Source organism: Hipposideros armiger, unplaced genomic scaffold, assembly GCF_001890085.2.
Source record: "Hipposideros armiger isolate ML-2016 unplaced genomic scaffold, ASM189008v1 scaffold_22, whole genome shotgun sequence".
NCBI lineage: Eukaryota > Metazoa > Chordata > Mammalia > Chiroptera > Hipposideridae > Hipposideros > Hipposideros armiger.
Window position 1 is genome coordinate 2,018,630 of NW_017731372.1, and position 18,456 is coordinate 2,037,085.

General features: G+C 38.3%; 1 protein-coding gene and 1 long non-coding RNA gene across 8 annotated transcripts in view; one reads left to right on the plus strand and one right to left on the minus strand.

Moving 5' to 3' along the window:
- The window catches only part of LOC109379136 (uncharacterized), a 30,271-nt gene extending 14,305 nt beyond the window's left edge, over positions 1-15,966 (plus strand). The window contains exon 4 of the long non-coding RNA XR_002123116.1: positions 15,918-15,966. This is a non-coding gene — a long non-coding RNA (uncharacterized LOC109379136). The remainder of the gene's footprint in view (positions 1-15,917) is intronic.
- Positions 2,269-18,456, minus strand: part of EDEM3 (ER degradation enhancing alpha-mannosidase like protein 3) — a 72,124-nt gene continuing 55,936 nt past the window's right edge. For 2 of the 7 annotated variants that reach the window (XM_019635489.1, XM_019635485.1), the window contains exons 17-21: positions 17,466-17,657; positions 15,947-16,112; positions 12,768-12,953; positions 11,485-11,499; positions 2,269-6,180 (exon numbers count right to left, since the gene is read on the minus strand). In XM_019635489.1, the coding sequence (XP_019491034.1) occupies positions 5,768-6,180; positions 11,485-11,499; positions 12,768-12,953; positions 15,947-16,112; positions 17,466-17,657 (972 nt within the window). In that variant the 3' untranslated portion in view covers positions 2,269-5,767. Of the gene's footprint in view, positions 6,181-11,451; positions 11,500-12,767; positions 12,954-15,946; positions 16,113-17,465; positions 17,658-18,456 lie in introns of all 7 variants that reach the window. The other 5 variants (XM_019635484.1, XM_019635482.1, XM_019635487.1 and 2 more) reach the window with 3 other exon arrangements.

The window sequence follows — 18,456 nt, forward strand, 5'->3', positions numbered from 1 at the left end:
AAAAAAAAAAAAGTTTTTAACGATGCAGGAAGATAGCTGGGGCTGGAATTCAATGAGCTTAGTGCAGGAGAGGGAAGAGCTCAGTGAACAGACTGGCCCTTCTAAAGGCAGCAGCCATGTGGGACTGATTTACTCTACAAACGGAAGTGGGATGGGAGAGTGGGGAAAGGGGAGGCAAGACAAGCTAGCTTGCAGTGTTTGTCCGACTGCCTCTTGGGCCCTAACGACTTTTCAGGAAAGGTACAGGCGGGGCCCCTGTGGAAGGTGTAACTCATGTTGCCAGCTCCAGCACCAGGGTCGTTCATGGTGGCGGCGGGGAGGGTGGCAGCCAGTTCCTTGGTATTAAATTCCTTTGTTTTTGACGATTTAGGGACTTCGGTGCTCTCAACCATGTGAGGGAGCATTTCAAACGTTTTAAGAAATCCCATCCTGTTATATCGAGTACTTTTTCAACATTTCCTGCTGCTGCTGCTTCTTAGCATCACCAAGACTGAACCAAGGGTAGCAATGCGTTCTGTCACACACCGCAGAACTTTTCAACTTAAGCGTTTCTCCTACTGTCATCCAGGAATGGCAAGTGCATTCTTTTATGGCTTCAGACAATCCCCAAGGGCCAATCAGTGGCCTCCTATTTACTATTTCATTGAAGAGGGTAGATAAAAAGTTAGAGATCTCCAGGCTTATTGGGGGTAAATCAAGAGCAAGGCTTCGAGGGCCAGCCGAGTGGCGCGATGGTTAAGAACTGGCTTGGGACGCCAGAGGGCCCTGGTTCAGATCCCACATATGAGGGCCAGTGATGCTGCCCTCCACAGCTAAGATGCTGAACAACAGCTCGACCTGGAGCTGGGCTGCGTGAGTCGCTGGCGACGGCGTAGGCTGCAGCCCCTGTGGCAGTGGGTTGCCATGGGCTACCGTGTGTAGCCAGCAGGCAGCGTGAGCGGCCAGCAGCCGTCCAGAAGCCAGCGACTGATCTGCCTCGCCCAGGAAGAGCGCAATGATGGTGCCAGCTTGGGCCAGTGAAGCCACGTCCTCCACAACTAGACTGAAGAACAAAAGGACAGCAACTTGTCTGTTCCCCTTCCCCCAATTCCCCAGCACTGTTCCCATCCCCCAATTCCCCAATAAAAATCTTAAAAAAAAAAAAGAGCAAGGCTTTGAGAGTTATAAGCCTAAAGCAGGCAGATGCTGAGGCCTACTATTCTCAATTAACCCTTAAATTACTTCTCTTAGTAGGCAGGCCTCTTAAGTTTGCTTTACTCAGAAAAGCAACGCCCCCTTTTGAAATCTTCCAAGAGATACTACAGGATCCTTTCGCTCTTCCTGAAATAGTGGTGCCTGACCGGAATGAATGCCCAGAGAACCTGAGGATGGATGCTACCATTTCTAAATGTCAATCCCAGGTGGGAAGGTAGTGACTGAGCAAAAGGAGTGGAAACCGAAACGGGGGTGGGAGGAGGGGTGAGAAGGACACAGGAAGGAGCGGGTGGCATGCGGGAGGCAGCAAGGGCTCCGCAACGAAACCAGGGCTCCCATTCCACTGCCCAGTCACCAAAGGTGGAACTTTGAGAAAGACGCTTAAAATCGGTCAAACCTCAGCTTGCTCGTCTTTAAAGAAAGCAACTGTCAATGAGTAACAGTGATTATTATCAGATGTTTCAAGATCTCTGAGCTCTGAAACCCTGGAACAGTAGAAATGAAAAGTGGCTGCTGAAAGACAATGGCCTCACTGGAACGAACAGGAGAGGTTAGTGTTTCTTTTGATGATGACATTAGGACAACTGATTTTATGAAATACAAGTAAACTCAAAACATGAAGATGTTACCAACAATGACACTGTGAATCACTAACTCTAACTCCACTCTGAGGGTCGTTGGCACTAGCTGAGCTGAATGCATGTTTGTGTTTTTATACCCTAAGATGTTCCCCCAATTTATGCCCCTGGGGTAAAATGAAAATTAATCCTCCGTTGGGCGCAACTGATCTCACAGATTCATTGCACACAAATTTTCAAATATCTAATCGTTAAGTATCGTGACTCATTGCTTCTTTATCTTCCCCCTCTACCGTAACCTATCGCCAGTCGTGTTTGTGACTTAGTACAGTCAAGACAAATTTCATAGCGGCATCTTTGTGTGCGATGAATCCGTGATCACTTGCACCTGATGGAGAGTTAAAGGGAAGACAGAGTGGTGAGAAAACTTTTTAACGGATATCAAAGTATAAAGATAGGCAAAGTGATGCTAAAAATTGAAATGAAAACGAGACCAGAATATTTACATATTTTATTAAATCTTTACAATCAGTAATTATAATCAAATACACAATTATATACAAGGATTATATACATTTTGCCCAGACTTTTACATCACAGTACATAGTTTCCCTTAGAAATATTGTATACATTTATCACCAAACAATAAAATCCAACAACAGTAGTGTTACAGCACCTGTTAGTACAGACATCTTTTTCATAAATTACATCATAAGAAAATATACGGCTGTAAATTGGGCTTTTAAAAATGTCTTTTATAAAATCTGAACATACAATATTTCATTCACAGAATGTTTTTTTTTTCTATGTTCTGACTGAAGCCTTGTGCATAAAACGACCAGTTGGCATAGTTACTAACCCCCCTCCCCCACCAAAAATTATAAGCACTATTTGAATTACTTATGCTGAGCTTTTCTTATGATGAATTTGGCATGGGGTTTGGTGAGAGAACAAATGCTGGTTTTATTATAAAAAGGGCTGTGTGATGGTAATTTAAATTAAAAATAATTCTCAAGAGAGTAATTATATTAGAGAAATTAAAATCAGAGCGTGCACAATTTTTCTCTCTAATACTGTGAAGACGGTGAAAAGAATAATATCAAAAAATTATTTGTTCTGAAACAACTGTATTCCTGTTGGAAGCCTATTAAGGTTAAAAAGAAAAAAACAATACCTACCCATGAAAATATCCCATCCCAAACATATCTAGTAAATTACAATCCTTTCACACCTAAAACTTTATGGGAAAAGTATTGCAAATTAAGGTACATTATTCCAATGGACTTTCATAAGCAGAAAAACTACAGCTATTTTTAGTAGGTAAACAAGTTAAGTTTCAAAACTTGAAAATACCTGAATTAAATATTTGCTCTAATATCTAACTTTTAACTTTCAGATAAAATCCTTACTTGATTCCAGATTTGTAAACATTGTATAAATCCTTCTTAGTCAAACAATTTTATGGCTGTGGTGACTACTTCAGCTCTATTTCTATGCAGTCAACATTTAACTGAGGTAGACCAGATGTTTCTAAAATTCAGGGTCTCGTAAGATCCCCTGAATCTTTAGGAAGTAAATAAAATGTATAGGAAAGGTATTTAAAAAAAAAAAAAAAAACAAAAAAAACTAATGCTGTTGGAATTTTTTAATGAACTCAAAAACAACTTCATGGCAGTATGTCAAATAAGAAATGTAGTCAATTGCAATGTTGGAGCTTTAAAGCTGAATGTGACACCTTCTTTTCTTAAATGGGAAAAAAAAATCAAGTATAATTCCTTCTGGGTGTTAATTTTTTTTTAGGATTCACTTTTCTAAACAGGTGAATAATCTGCTTCTAGACCTCAATGAATGGCAACAACTCCCCCTAACGGCCAAAGGAAGGGAGGGTGACAGTAAGCTGGCGTTGCATTGTATGCCACAAGATCTTTGCTGGGAAAAAAATTAGGTTGTTTTGATAACTTAGAAAAGTTAGATTTAGACTACAATGGCTCTGAGCTACAAATACAAAATCAAATCACTGAATATAAGGCTTCTGTAATCAAAATCTTAGAGGGACATCTGCTCCTTTCTCCAAGCCCCAGTCCTATAAATCAAGGCAAGTCAAGTAATTAAGCTTCAGCTATTTTGGCAGCTTTGCAGTTAAGGTGAACAAAGCACTATGTCTGTCCTTTCGTATACTCTGTGTATTTATAGCTCTATATCTTCTTATACCAAATTTCACATGCAGTGACTAAAAATATCCATTTGGGTGTCAGGTTTAATTAAGAGCCAATAAAGTTTTTGGACTCTTTTTTCCTCCCCCCAAAGTGAATTCTCTATTAGATTTATTACTTACTGACCCAATTAAGTGTAGCTGGAATTGTGGAAAGCAGCTATTTATCCCCTTATGATATGTTTACCTGGCATCTAAGACATACTGTACATGAATATACATAACTACAACACAGCACTGCTGTTCTTTTAACAGTTCCATATACAGTTTAAGTTCATCAGTACCTCAAAACTGTTTTACGAGAAGGTTATTCTATAATGTCATAGTAAAGAGAAAGGAAATTAAGTCTCACAAAGATTCCTTTAGAACTGATTCAGGTAAGATTTTAAAAATAAATAAAATGAGTAAAGCCATGATTTTAACTACAGGGCTATCTACAAATATCAACAACAAAGTTTTTAAAAACTTAAGTGTGGCCAGCACCAGACTGCCACAAAAAAAGAGGAAGAAAAAAAGGAAAAAAAATTCTCATTAAGCTATATGGCTATATGTTAGTTGCTACTGTGTGTTTTTTACACAGGTTACCATAGACTAATTTTCAAGTCCATATCAGAAGGAATATTTGTTAAAAAACAAAACAAAAGCAAACTTAAAAGCCATGATTCGACAGAAAATGTGACAGCCTTCTTAAGTACAACTTTAGAAAATGTAGTTTCAAAGAAGAAAAAAAAATAGTAGCTACCCCAGGATTTTTAGATCACTACCACAGTTTTATCATGGCTTCCTAAGATAGAAAAACGGAAGAAAATGTATTCAGCTATTGGCGATATGGGCCTTGTGGCTCAAACTGCATACTTAACATGGGATGGAGTAAGGCTGATGGCCAGAGGTAATCACCTCTAAGAGAAATGAACTGGAAAAGAACTATAATTTACCCTACAAGGATATAACATTAAGTTCCATTTCAGAGTAGTCACAGCTTTCCCTACGGAAGGCCCAATGGCAAGTTCATATTGCAACTATACTATAGTTTCCCCCTTGCTCCATTTTCCAAAAATATTAAGTAACCCATTTCCACAATATATTATCTGACCTTTTGACTTGGTCCCAATGATTAGTATTTATACAGAGAACTCACTGAGAAAAGTACACTGGCTTCAGCTTTGGTTTAAATGAAAAGGACATTGTTAAGAGGAAAAAAGTCAAGTCGTCTTCATCATTTGTTACACAACAAAGCAAGGGAAAGTGATGAGCAAAGACAGTTCTCCCCGTGAATGCGTTTGCTTCATAACCACTTAGGTCGCTTCGAGTGTTTTGGGGAAGGCAGCACAACAGGACGCCCACAACACTCATGTGCTTCCCAAAAGGGCCTCTCATCCCAAAACCAAGATAGCCAAGCTTCCTTCAATTAGAAAGCAATACAAATGCCCATTCCCCACCCTGCGATTAACTGAATTTGTTTCTTGTCTGTCCAGAGACGGCAGAAACCTGCTTCCTAGGCGCGTCCAGCAAGCTTTTCCTGGCCTGGGGTGCTGCCGGGTGGTGGGATGCTCTCCTCTGAGGGGGCAACTGTGAGTTTCCCTTTTTGATGGGACAGTCTTTAACAAGGTCAATGCTGCCATGGCCCGCTCCGCATCCCTAGGACAGCCAACCATCCCAGTCAGAACGTGGTTGTTCATCGCCACACTCCGCCTCCCTCCAGAGAGCCTGCCTGGTCTGAGGGAGCCCACTAACCACAGTTACCTCTTCTTTTTAAATACCTACCAGCAGGTGCTTCAGTGAGTCATAGTTCATCCTTCTCCATCATTTCAAATGCTTCTATATCTTCATTCCAGTCTGCTAATATGGAGTCTATGGGCTGCGCCTTTTTGCCCCAGCCAACACTGGGTGGGGGCTCCTCCTCAGTTTCTGACTGTTCTTGAAGCTGGTTATCATCTAAATCTGTACATTCACCATCAGGGCTTGTCGGCTCATGGTTTTCCGTGGGATTAGGGTTCTGTTCGGAAGGAGAAGCGTTTGCAGCACTGTCCGTGTCTGCTGGAGATAATGATTCTGGGTGGGAGCTGAGAACGCTGTCCTCAGGAGACTCCTGATCAACTAACTCCACCTCCTGAGAACCTGGTGTCATCTGCTCAGCACTCTGATTCTGAGAGTCATTTTCAGAGGACGGCTGCTCTTCATTTTCCGTCTCAGGATCTGCATACGAAAGAGACAAACTTCATGCTATTTTTCCCCTTAAAAAAATTGATCACGTTCAAAAGCATACTGGTTTTGACAATAAAATGAAGAAATAGAAGTTAAAGAAAATGATATTAATGCAGAACAGTGAACATTAACATTGAAGAGTAAAAGAGTACCTTCTAATAATGCAATCACATTTTTCTGTATATTCATTTTGCAAAATGGGACATTAGAAAATAATTGTTCTTCCAAATTAAAAGGAATGACTAGTAACTGATAAGACTGCCTTCAACTGATATTAAATACCAAGAAATACACTCAACAATACGATGAAAATGCATATAAATTTGCATTGTGTCAAAATTTATTAAATATCTAAATTTGGGAGAGCTTGCACCTGAGATCATATTAAATAGAATAATTTTAAACAGCACATACTCGTATCATTGCTATATCTTAAGATAACATTCTTTTGGAAAGTAAAATTCCTACTCAGTAAGCCATGAAAATGCAGGTGATACAAAATTTTGGATGATTTAAAGGTATTAACGTGACTGATTAAGTAAAATATTTTCACAAAGCCAAGAACTAAGATTACTTACAAAATTCTATTTCATTATTTTTGGCCTATGAATTATAAACTATAATCATTCTAAAATCCGCTGGAAGGCTGACTAGTAGGATAAACCTCAATGTAATGAATATACATTGAAACCACTAGAGGCATTTTATTTAGGGTTCCTACAAGGAAGTGCTTAAATAGGATCGATGCCCACGCGCTGCACTGTCGGTCTCTGCAGTCCATCCGCAGGTATCTCCTGGATGTCCGCTGTGGGGAAGGCACAGTGCAAGGGGCTCAGGAGAAAACCCGGCAAAAACAAACACCAGACACGTCCTTATGGATCTTTTAGCCCATAAAGGAAAACGACATTTACAAAGAATCACACAAAATAAATGGAGACCTCTGTGACACATGTTGTGGGGTTAGGAAGGAATAAGGAGATTTGAGTGTTTACTTCAGAAAGTGACACTTGAGCTGAGATTTACAAGATAAGGAGAGTTCATTAGTCAAAGGAGGGACGGTGGGCGTATTCTAACACCAGAAAAACTGAAGGCATCAGTGGGTGCGTGCACACACGCCCTGATTGGTAGGATAACCTGGCTAGGAAGTTCAAGTTCCTAGGGTGTGTGTGTTGGGGGGGAGGGGAGGTACAGGGGAGAAGTGCCCATACATTCTCTAAGCTGTGAAAACGGGAAATTTTAATGAGAAAATTAGGGAAGCCATGTACCGCCCAAAGAATAAAAGGAAGGGAGCAAGCTGGCTGCTTCGAGTTCATTTATGCCAGGCTACCCTAAATTCAAGGGAGAACTGAAAAAAAAAAAACCCAAAACAAAGAAAACCCTTCAAGTTTCTTTCCACATTGTATCAGATAGGAAAAGGTATAGGGCTATTTCACCTAGTAATGAAGATTGTGCTTTTGACAAAAAATTACCCCAGGGTTCCATATTATAGAATATTATTTTGGAAATCTAGCTAATACAATAGCATAAGTCAGTGTAAATACAGGAAAAGGAAAGTTGTTTCAAGTTGTGCTGTATACTTAAACTCAAAGCAACTCTTAATTTTTAAAAACACTATTAAAAGAATTTGATAAGGAGTAAAAATAAGATAAATAGGCAAATAGCAATAACCCCTCTACAGTAGCAGTAACTGGTTAGAAATACAATTAAGTACCCTTTCCATAATAAAAATGAAAGCTACAAAACATAGAATTAAATTTATTATGAAAGATATAAGACCTGTATTGCATAATACTGTAAAATCTTGATGAAAACATAAAACAAGATCTGATTAAATTTACAAGTGTGTATCCCTGGATGGAAAGTCTTAACATTTAACAAAATTTTCCCATTTTATATGGAAAGCATGCAATTATACAATTCCAAAATAAATCCCATTTCTACTTCCTTCTGTGTACTTTTGGGACCAGGCAGAATTATTTTTAAATTCCTATGGAAAAATATACATCAAAGAGAAATCAAGAAATTCTAAAAAGAATTAGTGAGAGCTGCCTTCTCAGATACTAAAAATCTATTCAAAACAGCAAAATTTTCTTGTTGGCACAGGAATAAAGAGATTAGTGCAAAAGAAGAGCAAGTTCAGAAACAGATCAAATATATAGCAGAGGCAGCAACCAGTAAAGTAAAAATGGCAGCTGAAGTACCCAAAGGCAGAAAGGGGTGTCTGCCACACCACTGTAAACCTGCATTCTAAGATGCCTGTTGTCATCAGTACGGAGTATCAGTCCTAAAAGCAAAACCACTGACTACTTCGTTAAATTCAGGAACGGTGTATTAGAAATACAGGAAGCAAATAAAGCATAAAGAAAATCTCTAGATACAAAGAAAAGGAAATATATTCAGTTTTAATAATAGCAGGGCAAGGGAACCTTGGGCAAAGGCTTAGAGACTGGATGTTCTATAATTATTCATTCATCTCTACAACCAGCATTTATTGAAAGAGGAATGAATACAGGGATGAGAAGCAGGTAAGGAAGTACCAGGAAATATAAATGCCAAAGTAGAACTATATAAAATAGATGCCCTTCAGTTTTACCTGTGAGAATGAGGAATTTCATAAAGAAGATGGCATTTAAATGTTGAGGCTAAATGTCCTCAAAGAGCAAAAGGACCATGGCTGTGGGGATAGGGACTGAGAAAGCATTTCCGGAAAGAGGGAAGTGATTTTGCAAATGCAAAAATGCATGAGAAAACAGGCCAAGGTTAGAGGAGGGAGGGTAGGTAAGTATCAATTCTACCAACAAGAATAATTTGGGTGTTCCTTTCCAGGCAAAGAGGCCGTTTGCATGCATACTGGATTTTTCTCCTCAGCATCAAATCCTTTCCAACAGCAATCTAAGTTCTAAAGTTCCACTTCAGGACACATTTACCCCCATCAACCTCAGTGGGGGATAATCTTAGGAAAAGTAACTAATATCGCCAGGCTTAACTCTTGACCAGTTCAAACCAGGGGACCTTTCTTTTCTTTCCCCCATTTTCTCTGTCTGCGTCTTTATCAGGCAGACGCCAATAGAGGAGCAGCCCTGAAAACATCTGTCTATGCTCTCAAGGCACTGCAGACCCACACTGCAAACTGCAAGCATGATAACACACTGAAACTTTAAAAGGCTGATTTTTTTTTCCCTTGAGAAATAATACTGAGAGAAGGAAACTGATTCCTACTTATAAACTATTTCAATTTGGATCTAAAGGTAACAACACAGTGTCTTCCTGTTTGTGGGCACAGGGTTGGAATTGTTACGCACCTTTATAAACTTGACATTTTGGAAAGACGCGACACATGAGAGACATGGTATGAAAATTTTTATGGATAACCTCATTTTTAGAAGTGTGGCTGGTTTTAGAAGTGTGACTGGTTTGACTGGAAGAAGCGCTAGTTTCAGTTGGTAAATTACTAATTCTTTACCTATGAACAAGAATGTGTACAGTGGTCCCCCTTATCCGCGGGGATACGTTCCAAGACCCCCAGTGGATGCCTGAAACTGCAGATAGTACTGAACCCTACATATATATATACATCATGTTTCCAAACATACAGACGTATGATAAAGTTTAACTTATAAATTAGGCACAGTAAAAGATTAACAACAATAACTAATAACAATATACTGTAATAAAAGTTATGTGAATGTGGTCTCTCTCTCGCTCTCAAAATACCTGATAACTGATCTGGCTACTAAGTGACTAAAGGGCAGCAGTGTATATAGTGTGGAGATGCTGGATTATTCCATTCAGAAAGGCATGCAATTTAAAACATGGATTATTTCTAGAATTTTCCATTTAATATTTTTGGGCTGTGCTTGACCATGGGTAACTGAAACTGTAGAAAGTGAAATGCAGATAAAGGGGGTGGGGGTGGGGCTACTGTAATACGATATCTGAACACTTCTGCTAGCAGATAGGACTACTGCAGATATTTCTATATTGATGACTGGGGCTTATCAGAATAAGAAGGTGGGAGTGGGAGTGGGGGCTTGCTCTGGTGCTTCTATTTTCTGTATTAACATGTGGGAGGAACAGCTCAAGCTAAACTATGTGGCTTTATAAGGGAAATACGTATTTATGGACTGAGATCTTAGAAAGGGCAATCTGAGGGCATCTTAATGCTCAGATTTTACTGATGCGATCTATTATTTGGTGTCCTTATATAATCCTATCTCGTACCCTGGTGGTACAGTGTGTCCAGATGCATAGCTGGGAGATAAAAAAGGGTGCCTTCTTGGTCTTGTTCAGTGTTTCTCAAAGGGTAGCTGAGCACAATTAGCTGGGATACTTTTTTGAAATTTCATGTTCTGATCCTCCACCTTCCGAGTCGGATGCAAGGTTCTGCAGAAGGACTCAGGGATCTACACTTTTACCAAGATACCAGCTGACTGTGAGGCGGCAGAAGACACATGGACGTGCAGTAAGGGCACAGGGTCAATTAATGATAGCCACTACCACTAACTTCTTAGGGTCTTTTCCTAAGTGAATAAGGTAGCTCATTTAATAAAACCATTATCATTCGCTTTTGTTAATTGATAAATAGCAATAATTATAACTTGTTGATTTAGTTAATAAAGCTGAATAGTTCTTGAAAGAGTGACACAAAAATGGGAGTTTTAAGAGTTTGTCAAAAGATCACTCTACAACAGAATCAGTTCAATAAATGTATCGACTATGGAAACTTCAAAATATACATAGTTTAAATAAAGCCCCTTTACTGAAAGGTTCTTAAGGGAATAATGTTCAGAGTAATTTTTTTGTAGTAGTAGAATTTATCTTTTCTTATATCCTATCTCTGGTATGGGAAGCACACACTTGAACATAATCTCCTAGTCCTAACCCCATGCACTCCTACAAACATGAGTTTTTAAAACAAGTTGATATTATAAATATTTTACTTTGTGTTCAAATAAAAAGTGATCAAAAGTAATACATGCCAAAACAATAATGTCTGCTAGTGACTTGTATGCACACGGACTAGTGAATTCATATTATATGGGATATTTAATTTATAAGATTTGTTATGACAGGATCAATAAAGAATTATTATGGGACAGCTGACTAGACATGAAAATAATCTAATTACATTAAATCAGATATTATCATAGTAGCCACTGAAACAAAATTATATACATATGTACACGTGTGTGTGCACGTGTCATGTATGTGTGTGTGTCTACACACATACATATAATTTATGTATTAATGCAAGATACTTACTACTATTAATAATGTAGCTTGGAATCATTTTACCTTTTAATATCGCTGCTGAAATTCCAATGGTAGCACAAAATAGGGGGGAGAAAGCAAAGGCATTAAAGAGTTACATGGAATAATAATTTGCCTGCGTTTGATGTGCCTAAATGCATATATGTAGGAAAGGAGATCTGAGTTTAGAAAAAGGGCTCAGAAAAAACATCATGTACATAGGAGGATTAAAGAAGACTAGAAATCCTTCCTGTTCTGATTCCATCTATAACATCCTTACATACATACATCCTACTCACTCCACTGCTTTTAAATATGTGACATGGGAAAGAACCTCAAGTAAGAAAAAAGCAATACAAGACGACAAGACAAAACACTGATTTGGCTAGCACTAGATAATTGCTAAACTTTTTTTGTTTTTTACTGTTCTACTTGGAAATTATACTGAATTGAGTCAGTTTCCTACATATCGGTCAAACAAACGTCCCAAGGGATTCAACAACCCTAAACAAATTATACAACTTTATCCATTTAAGAAGGATGGGAGGAGTATAGCTCTATAAGTGACTCCAGTGGATAAGAAAGATTGTTACCATCGTGAGATCACCGTCTATATCTGATGGTTCACTTTCCCTCTTTTCTTCCCTATTCCTAGGTATGAAACTATAAAAGAGTACTAGTAAGACCTTGCATTTATACAGTAATTGGGGTTTCAAAGAGCTTTCAAATTACTAACAAACGTTTTGGCCTGGAGAGAACTATATATACTCTCTTGAAACAGTAAGGCATGCTGCCAAATTCTTCAGACATCAGCCATTTGCAACTTTTGTAACTTATAAACAGATCTCAGTGGAGAGGAGCTGCTAGGTTTCTATTGCCTTCACGACAGTGATCACTGGATTACAGGTGGCCTGGTGAAACCCAATTACTATTATGTTGTACACACACCATTCTATACCATCTCATTTTACTGCTTATGGAAGAAATGGAAGATGCAGATTCGGTGAAATTGAATGGTGAACACTTGAGGATGTTAAAAATACTCTCTTGATATACTCTCTTGCATTTTTTCACTGGGCAGAATTATAGCAAAAATTATAAATTGCACATTAAAATATGATTCTAAAAAATCCTAACTCGGCACAACCAAATAAATGTTTCACTGCTCTTATTTCTAAACGAAAAATCTATTTTGAAGCCATCTTCTAAAAATTTTACAGACTTTACCAGTGAACGAAACATCAATTTTTTTGTATAACTCACTTTTGTTATCAAACTAGTAAAGTTAATGCTAACCTGCATAAAAAAATAGATGCTTTTACCCTTACCTCGATCTTTCGCTTTGTCAGAAAGGAGCACTTCTACCTCCTCATATTCCCGGATAGCGTCCAGTATGATGCTTCCTTCTTTGCTGAATAAGAAAAGCATGGGGATCTTGATGTCATCTGTGTCCTTCCCATCACCTGCCATCTGGAACAGAGGGGCAGTATCACTGCTGCTCCCCTCATTGTCATCTAGCCGGAAAATGAACAGAGTGAACATAAAAACAGTTGTCTGTTAAGAGACAGACCTACCCATCTTCACTGTTTTTTACCTGTTGGCAGCATTAATTTTCTGCATAAGGAGACATAAAAAGAAACATACTTTTTGGGCCCACTTTTTGGGTTCTACTCCCAGAAATGTCCCGAGGAAATAATTAGAAAGAAGCAAAATGATCTATGCCCAAAGGGTGATATGGGGTGCTATTTATAATTGTGAACAACTGTAAACTATTATAATTACAATGAACTACTTGATGAAACACACAGAAAAAAAACAAAATATTGTCACATGAAAAAAGTAGAACAGAAAATTCTATGATTATGACTAAAAATTTCATATGCTTATGACAAAGCCTAGAAATGGAAAAATTCAAAGACTTGGATGACAAAGAACTCTGAATGAAATTTCATTGTTTAAGATTTCCTCTAATGGCATTATATTCTCTTACGAAACTACAAATTGCTGGTTCCATTTTATATACTATTCACAAAGAATACTTACGACTGTAGTGGTTTTTCCTCTGTAAGTTGAATTAAGCCCTATTGCTATCTTATACTGGTAATAACAGTAGCAGGACTGCTAACTACTGTTTTACTGGCGACACCAGTCACGTCTACCCCTGGTCTCACATGTCAGTCTCCTGCCTGTCCATTCTCAGAGAGCTCGCTCTGGCAGGCTGTGCCTAAGTGCAGGTAAGTGAAGAATACCACGTAGGACTCAGCCCCTTAGCATAACTGATTAGACAAAGGAAGGCTACCTGACCCCCAGTCTCTTGGGGGGCCTGGAGGTTGCACACGGAAAGACTCTTTCAGGTAGCCGTGGGAATGGCCGTTTTGGAGCTGATGAGCAAAGAGGGGGCAGGTTGGTGAGAAGCTGGAGAATGAAGCGTGACTGCAGAGACAAGCAAGAGCTCTGTTATCTGTATCTCCAGGAGGTCCGAAGATAGAGGCAGAGGTGTGAGAAACGCTAGCTATCATGGTTCCTTACAATTCTTTGTTCCCACTTCTACTTCCTTAGAATGCTCAACTGTATGTCTTACTCTTGGGTTCAGTGAAAATAATTCCATTGCCATATAGTACACAAACCTGCCTTAAACCAGCTTAAATAAATTGTCTTCTGTAGCCAAATGATTTCTAAGGTAATTTGTCTTCTAGTGCTTGCAATAAGAAACAATTAAGTCCCAATTTGCTCATTTATATACAATTAAAACCAAACAAAATGCCTCATCAGAAATGAAATAACTTAGGGGGGAGAAGTCACAACACAAGAAAGCTTCCCTTTAAAAAATAAATTTTCAGAGAATAAGGATCATTGCCTCTTAATTTATTTACCTACAAAATTCAGTATAGGATTCTGCAACAAACAGAAAACATTTGACTTGACAAATTGCAGAATATAGAATACTGAGAGCATTAGACTTTATCAAAAATTAGGGAAACTCTAAAATATTCCACATATGTTCCAGACTTTATTTTTCATATTTTATATTTTTAAAGTCTCAGTAAAACATGTTCAAAATGATAGTGATATTAAGTTATTAAATTCTTTAATAAAAATAATCTCAGGGTAGAAAATAGCCAAGGATAAAGAGATGACTTAAGTCAGCCATCAGCATCCTTTCCTGTAATTGGCCAGACAGTGACTATTTTAGGCTTTCCAGCTCTCTGCTGAAATCTTTCAACTACACCATCGTGGCTGGAAAGCAGGCCAGATAACACATAAGCACAGTGCATGGCTGTGTTCCAACAACCTTTACAAGAGCAGGCAGTGGGCTGGACGTGGCCTGTAGGCTGCAGTGTGCAAACCACTGATTGAAGTTATTAAGCAGGTATTTTCCTGATACTTACTTAACTAATGAAATGTATGCATTCATTAAATCCACATTGGTGTGCCCATATGGAGAAAACAAAAAAATAATTTTTCACTGAAGTAAATCATAATATTTTAACTTTTATTTACCCTGAATTCAATAAAGGAAATCTATCCTAATTAGAAAGAAAAAATTCAGAATGGAATTATTTACCCGTAATGTCTTAACTTTTATTTACCCTGAATTCAACAAAGGAAATCAATTCTAATTAGAAAGAAAAAACTCAGAATGGATTTCCCCTGTGCGAGAAGCTATGCAGAAGAACTAACTTCACAACTAGGATGTGACCTCAGCATTTCCAGTTCTTTCTGAATGTAAACGCCTATTTACTTAAAGCATAGAAAAACTTATTATTTTCCTTGATAGTTATGGCCTGCTTGTCATGATATAAATGATTTTCTATGAAAAACACAAAAGCAAAATACACAGGTTGAAATGCCTGGGGGATTGATGTGAAGTCCATAATTTCACGGGGAAAAGACCCAAGGAGAAAAAATTTGTTAGCAACTAGTACTTAATACCTATGTCAGCTATTATGCTAAGAAATTGCATATATATTATCTTCAAACTTTATAACCACCTAAAAAATATTTATTAACACTTTCACCAAAACTAAAAAAATATTCTAATGAATAAGCAGATAAAGCAAGTGAAGCTGAGCCAAGGATACGCCACGATTTTGTGGCAGCACCAGGAGCCCTCCTGTGTCTGAAAAGGCTGCCTCTCTGTGGAGGAATGAATATTTTCAGTGGCTCCCACTGGAGGTGGCAGGAGGTAATTCATGCCCTGGGCGGGGGGTGAATGGGGTGGCTTTAGATCTAGATCTTACGGGCGCATTTTCTCATCACCCCTACCCCACCATCCTACCTGACCCAAGTACTTTTACTGGCATGAATATACAGAAACCCAAATCTAGCCTTTCAAAAGAGATAGGAGATACATAGAAATTAAGAGTCACTGGATTACCTGTCCATTATGCCATCTAGTAAAGAAAAAATAATACCACAAACTCTGCTACAATTTTGGAAAATAAAGGGAAACAATCCTAAAAATGGTCTCCTCTTAGTCAACAGGATGAGGCAGAGGGTGACTTACCGATGACAATGCCACCGATGGCTCCAGCATTCTGGATGTTACGGGCCTTTTCTGCAAACATGCACTGTCCTCTTTGGATCAAAGCAATTTTTCCCATCACCGCCTCGGGGTTGGTAAGCTCTGAACAACCATTGTACGGTTTACTGCTTGCAACAAATCCTCTGGTCTGTCAGAAATAAATGTAACGTAAATATTTTTTTATCTTCTCAAATCACTATCTAGTCATTAGATAAAATTCAGTTTCCAGAGCTTTAAGTAGACCTCATATCTTTGCTAATGGTAACATGTCCAATATATATTTAGCATAAACTTTTGTCTGGAATGTTTCGCGTATCATAGTACACAACCAATATTTCTATTGCACTTTGCAGTTTACGAAGCATTTTTATGTAAATGACTAAACCTGATCTTTATAAGGACCCTGAATGAAACAACACAGATAATATTTCCCTTTTACAGGGGGGGAAACTGAGGCTCAGGTTACATAATTTGCTCCAAGACTCAATGCTAGTAAGAAGTGAAGTTGGAACGGCAGATTCACTACATACTCACACCCACACTTACAACAGCTGGGAACCACTGGTAACCAGAAACATTTTTGAAAGAGTGGAAAAAATAGGTTTAGTCTACATGAATCTGCAAGTAGTTCTTCTTCCTAGAAAAATTAAATCCATCAGAGAATTGATTTGAAAGCAGTTAAAGATTTTTTAAAATAGTCCGCTAGAATGTACACTTCACGAGGGCATGATCATCGCCGGTTTTATAAACTTGATAGACAGTAAACACCTATTATAAAAGTGCCTAGAATATAGCAGGGACTCAATGAAGAGTTGCTGAATGGAGGAATCAACCTATAAACCTACACAGCTTTATAACACACACTAGAGCAAGTCTAAATTACGGGGAACAGAATTCAAAGAGCACTGCCTTCAGATTATCAGGATACTTGGGTTCAGATCCCAGTTCTGCAACCAATTAGTTAGATGAACTTGTGAACTGTTCAGCTATGTAGCTCTTTGTTTCCTGTCTTAAAACGAAGACAATGAATGAACTTAGTGGCCTTCCGAGCTTGCTCAGTGGAACCTGAGTCTGATACTCTCCACCGCCACCTGAGCACCTCTGCTTTCAGTTGCTCTCTCCATTAAGCCTGTCTTGAGTTATTCTTGTTCAAAGAAAGGTTCTAGTAGTTCTTAAAAATTCTGAAAACCATTTTTAGATAAATTAAAGGTACTAAATTAGAGAACAAACCAAGAATTGGGCAGTACCTGAACAATATTTTAAGTAAAATTCTGTAAGCATATTTTATATATATATATATATATATATATATATATATATATATATATAATGACTCAACATTTTCAAGATATGCTTGTAACTTCATTTTATTCTGGGACACTGAATATTTATGTTTTTTAAATAAATTAAAACGACTAAATTAGAAGAGACTATGAACTTAGACAATAATTAAACCGTCTTTTTAATTCATTTTCAACAAACATATTATAAGTGTACGCACCTCTTTATGTTTAGACAGATCTAGCCCAAACTGAGCTGGCCCAGCCGTCAACACCACCCTGCCAAAAAACGGGTGCGAAACAATCTGTACAGCGCGTGGAGGCAGCTGCTGTTCTTTCTGTTGCTGACTCGACAATTCAATCATCTCCTGCATGAACCTCAGCCCATCTTCAGCGTCAATTGAACTAGCAGCCTAGGAAAGAAACAGATCATTTTATCCTTTCTCTCTAGAAACGTTCAACTTTTTCATTTCTTAAATACTACTGCACTCTAGTCTTTTACTCTAAATTTTCTCCATTCGGTTTTGGTCCCTACCAAATATTTATGGACTGATTTGTCCTAAAAGATATTACTTTTGGAAATATTTTCTGAAAATTACAATTCTGATCAATATCGCTTTCACTGTTCTATAAACCACGCTTGATACAAATTAATAATTGGACTGCCACCCAATGATCAAATGCCCACTTTGCTTGTTTTCTTCACTGTCTCCCCTTTTAAGAAATAAACCTCACACCTGATCCATACTTCCCTTCTTTGAAATTATGAACCAACAACCAGATTAAGTTCAAAACATATTTATCAGGCACCTATTACATCCCAGCACTTGATGAGGCACTGAGGGGACAGTCTTCTACTTTAAGAAGTTTGTATGTGGAGGAGAGAAGCATGTAAAACTAGCTGTGGTAAGATTTTTCGAGTGGAACAGTGGACAGGGGAATGACCGATTCTGCCAGTGTGGGTCTGGGAGATGCTTAGGAATGCCATTTGAATTGAGTCTTCACGGAGGAAAAGCTGACGAGTGCCTGACTATAGTAGAAAAAAGATGGATTCCTGACACTTTACAGGAAAAGCCAATGGGACTTGAAAGGGGTTAGAGGATAGAGGAGGAAAGAAAGGAGTTAGGAGACAGAGATACTCAAGCCTATCCTAAGATTTCTAGTTTCGGTGACTTAGAAAATAATAGGTTTACTGAGAGGGAGAAGAGAGAG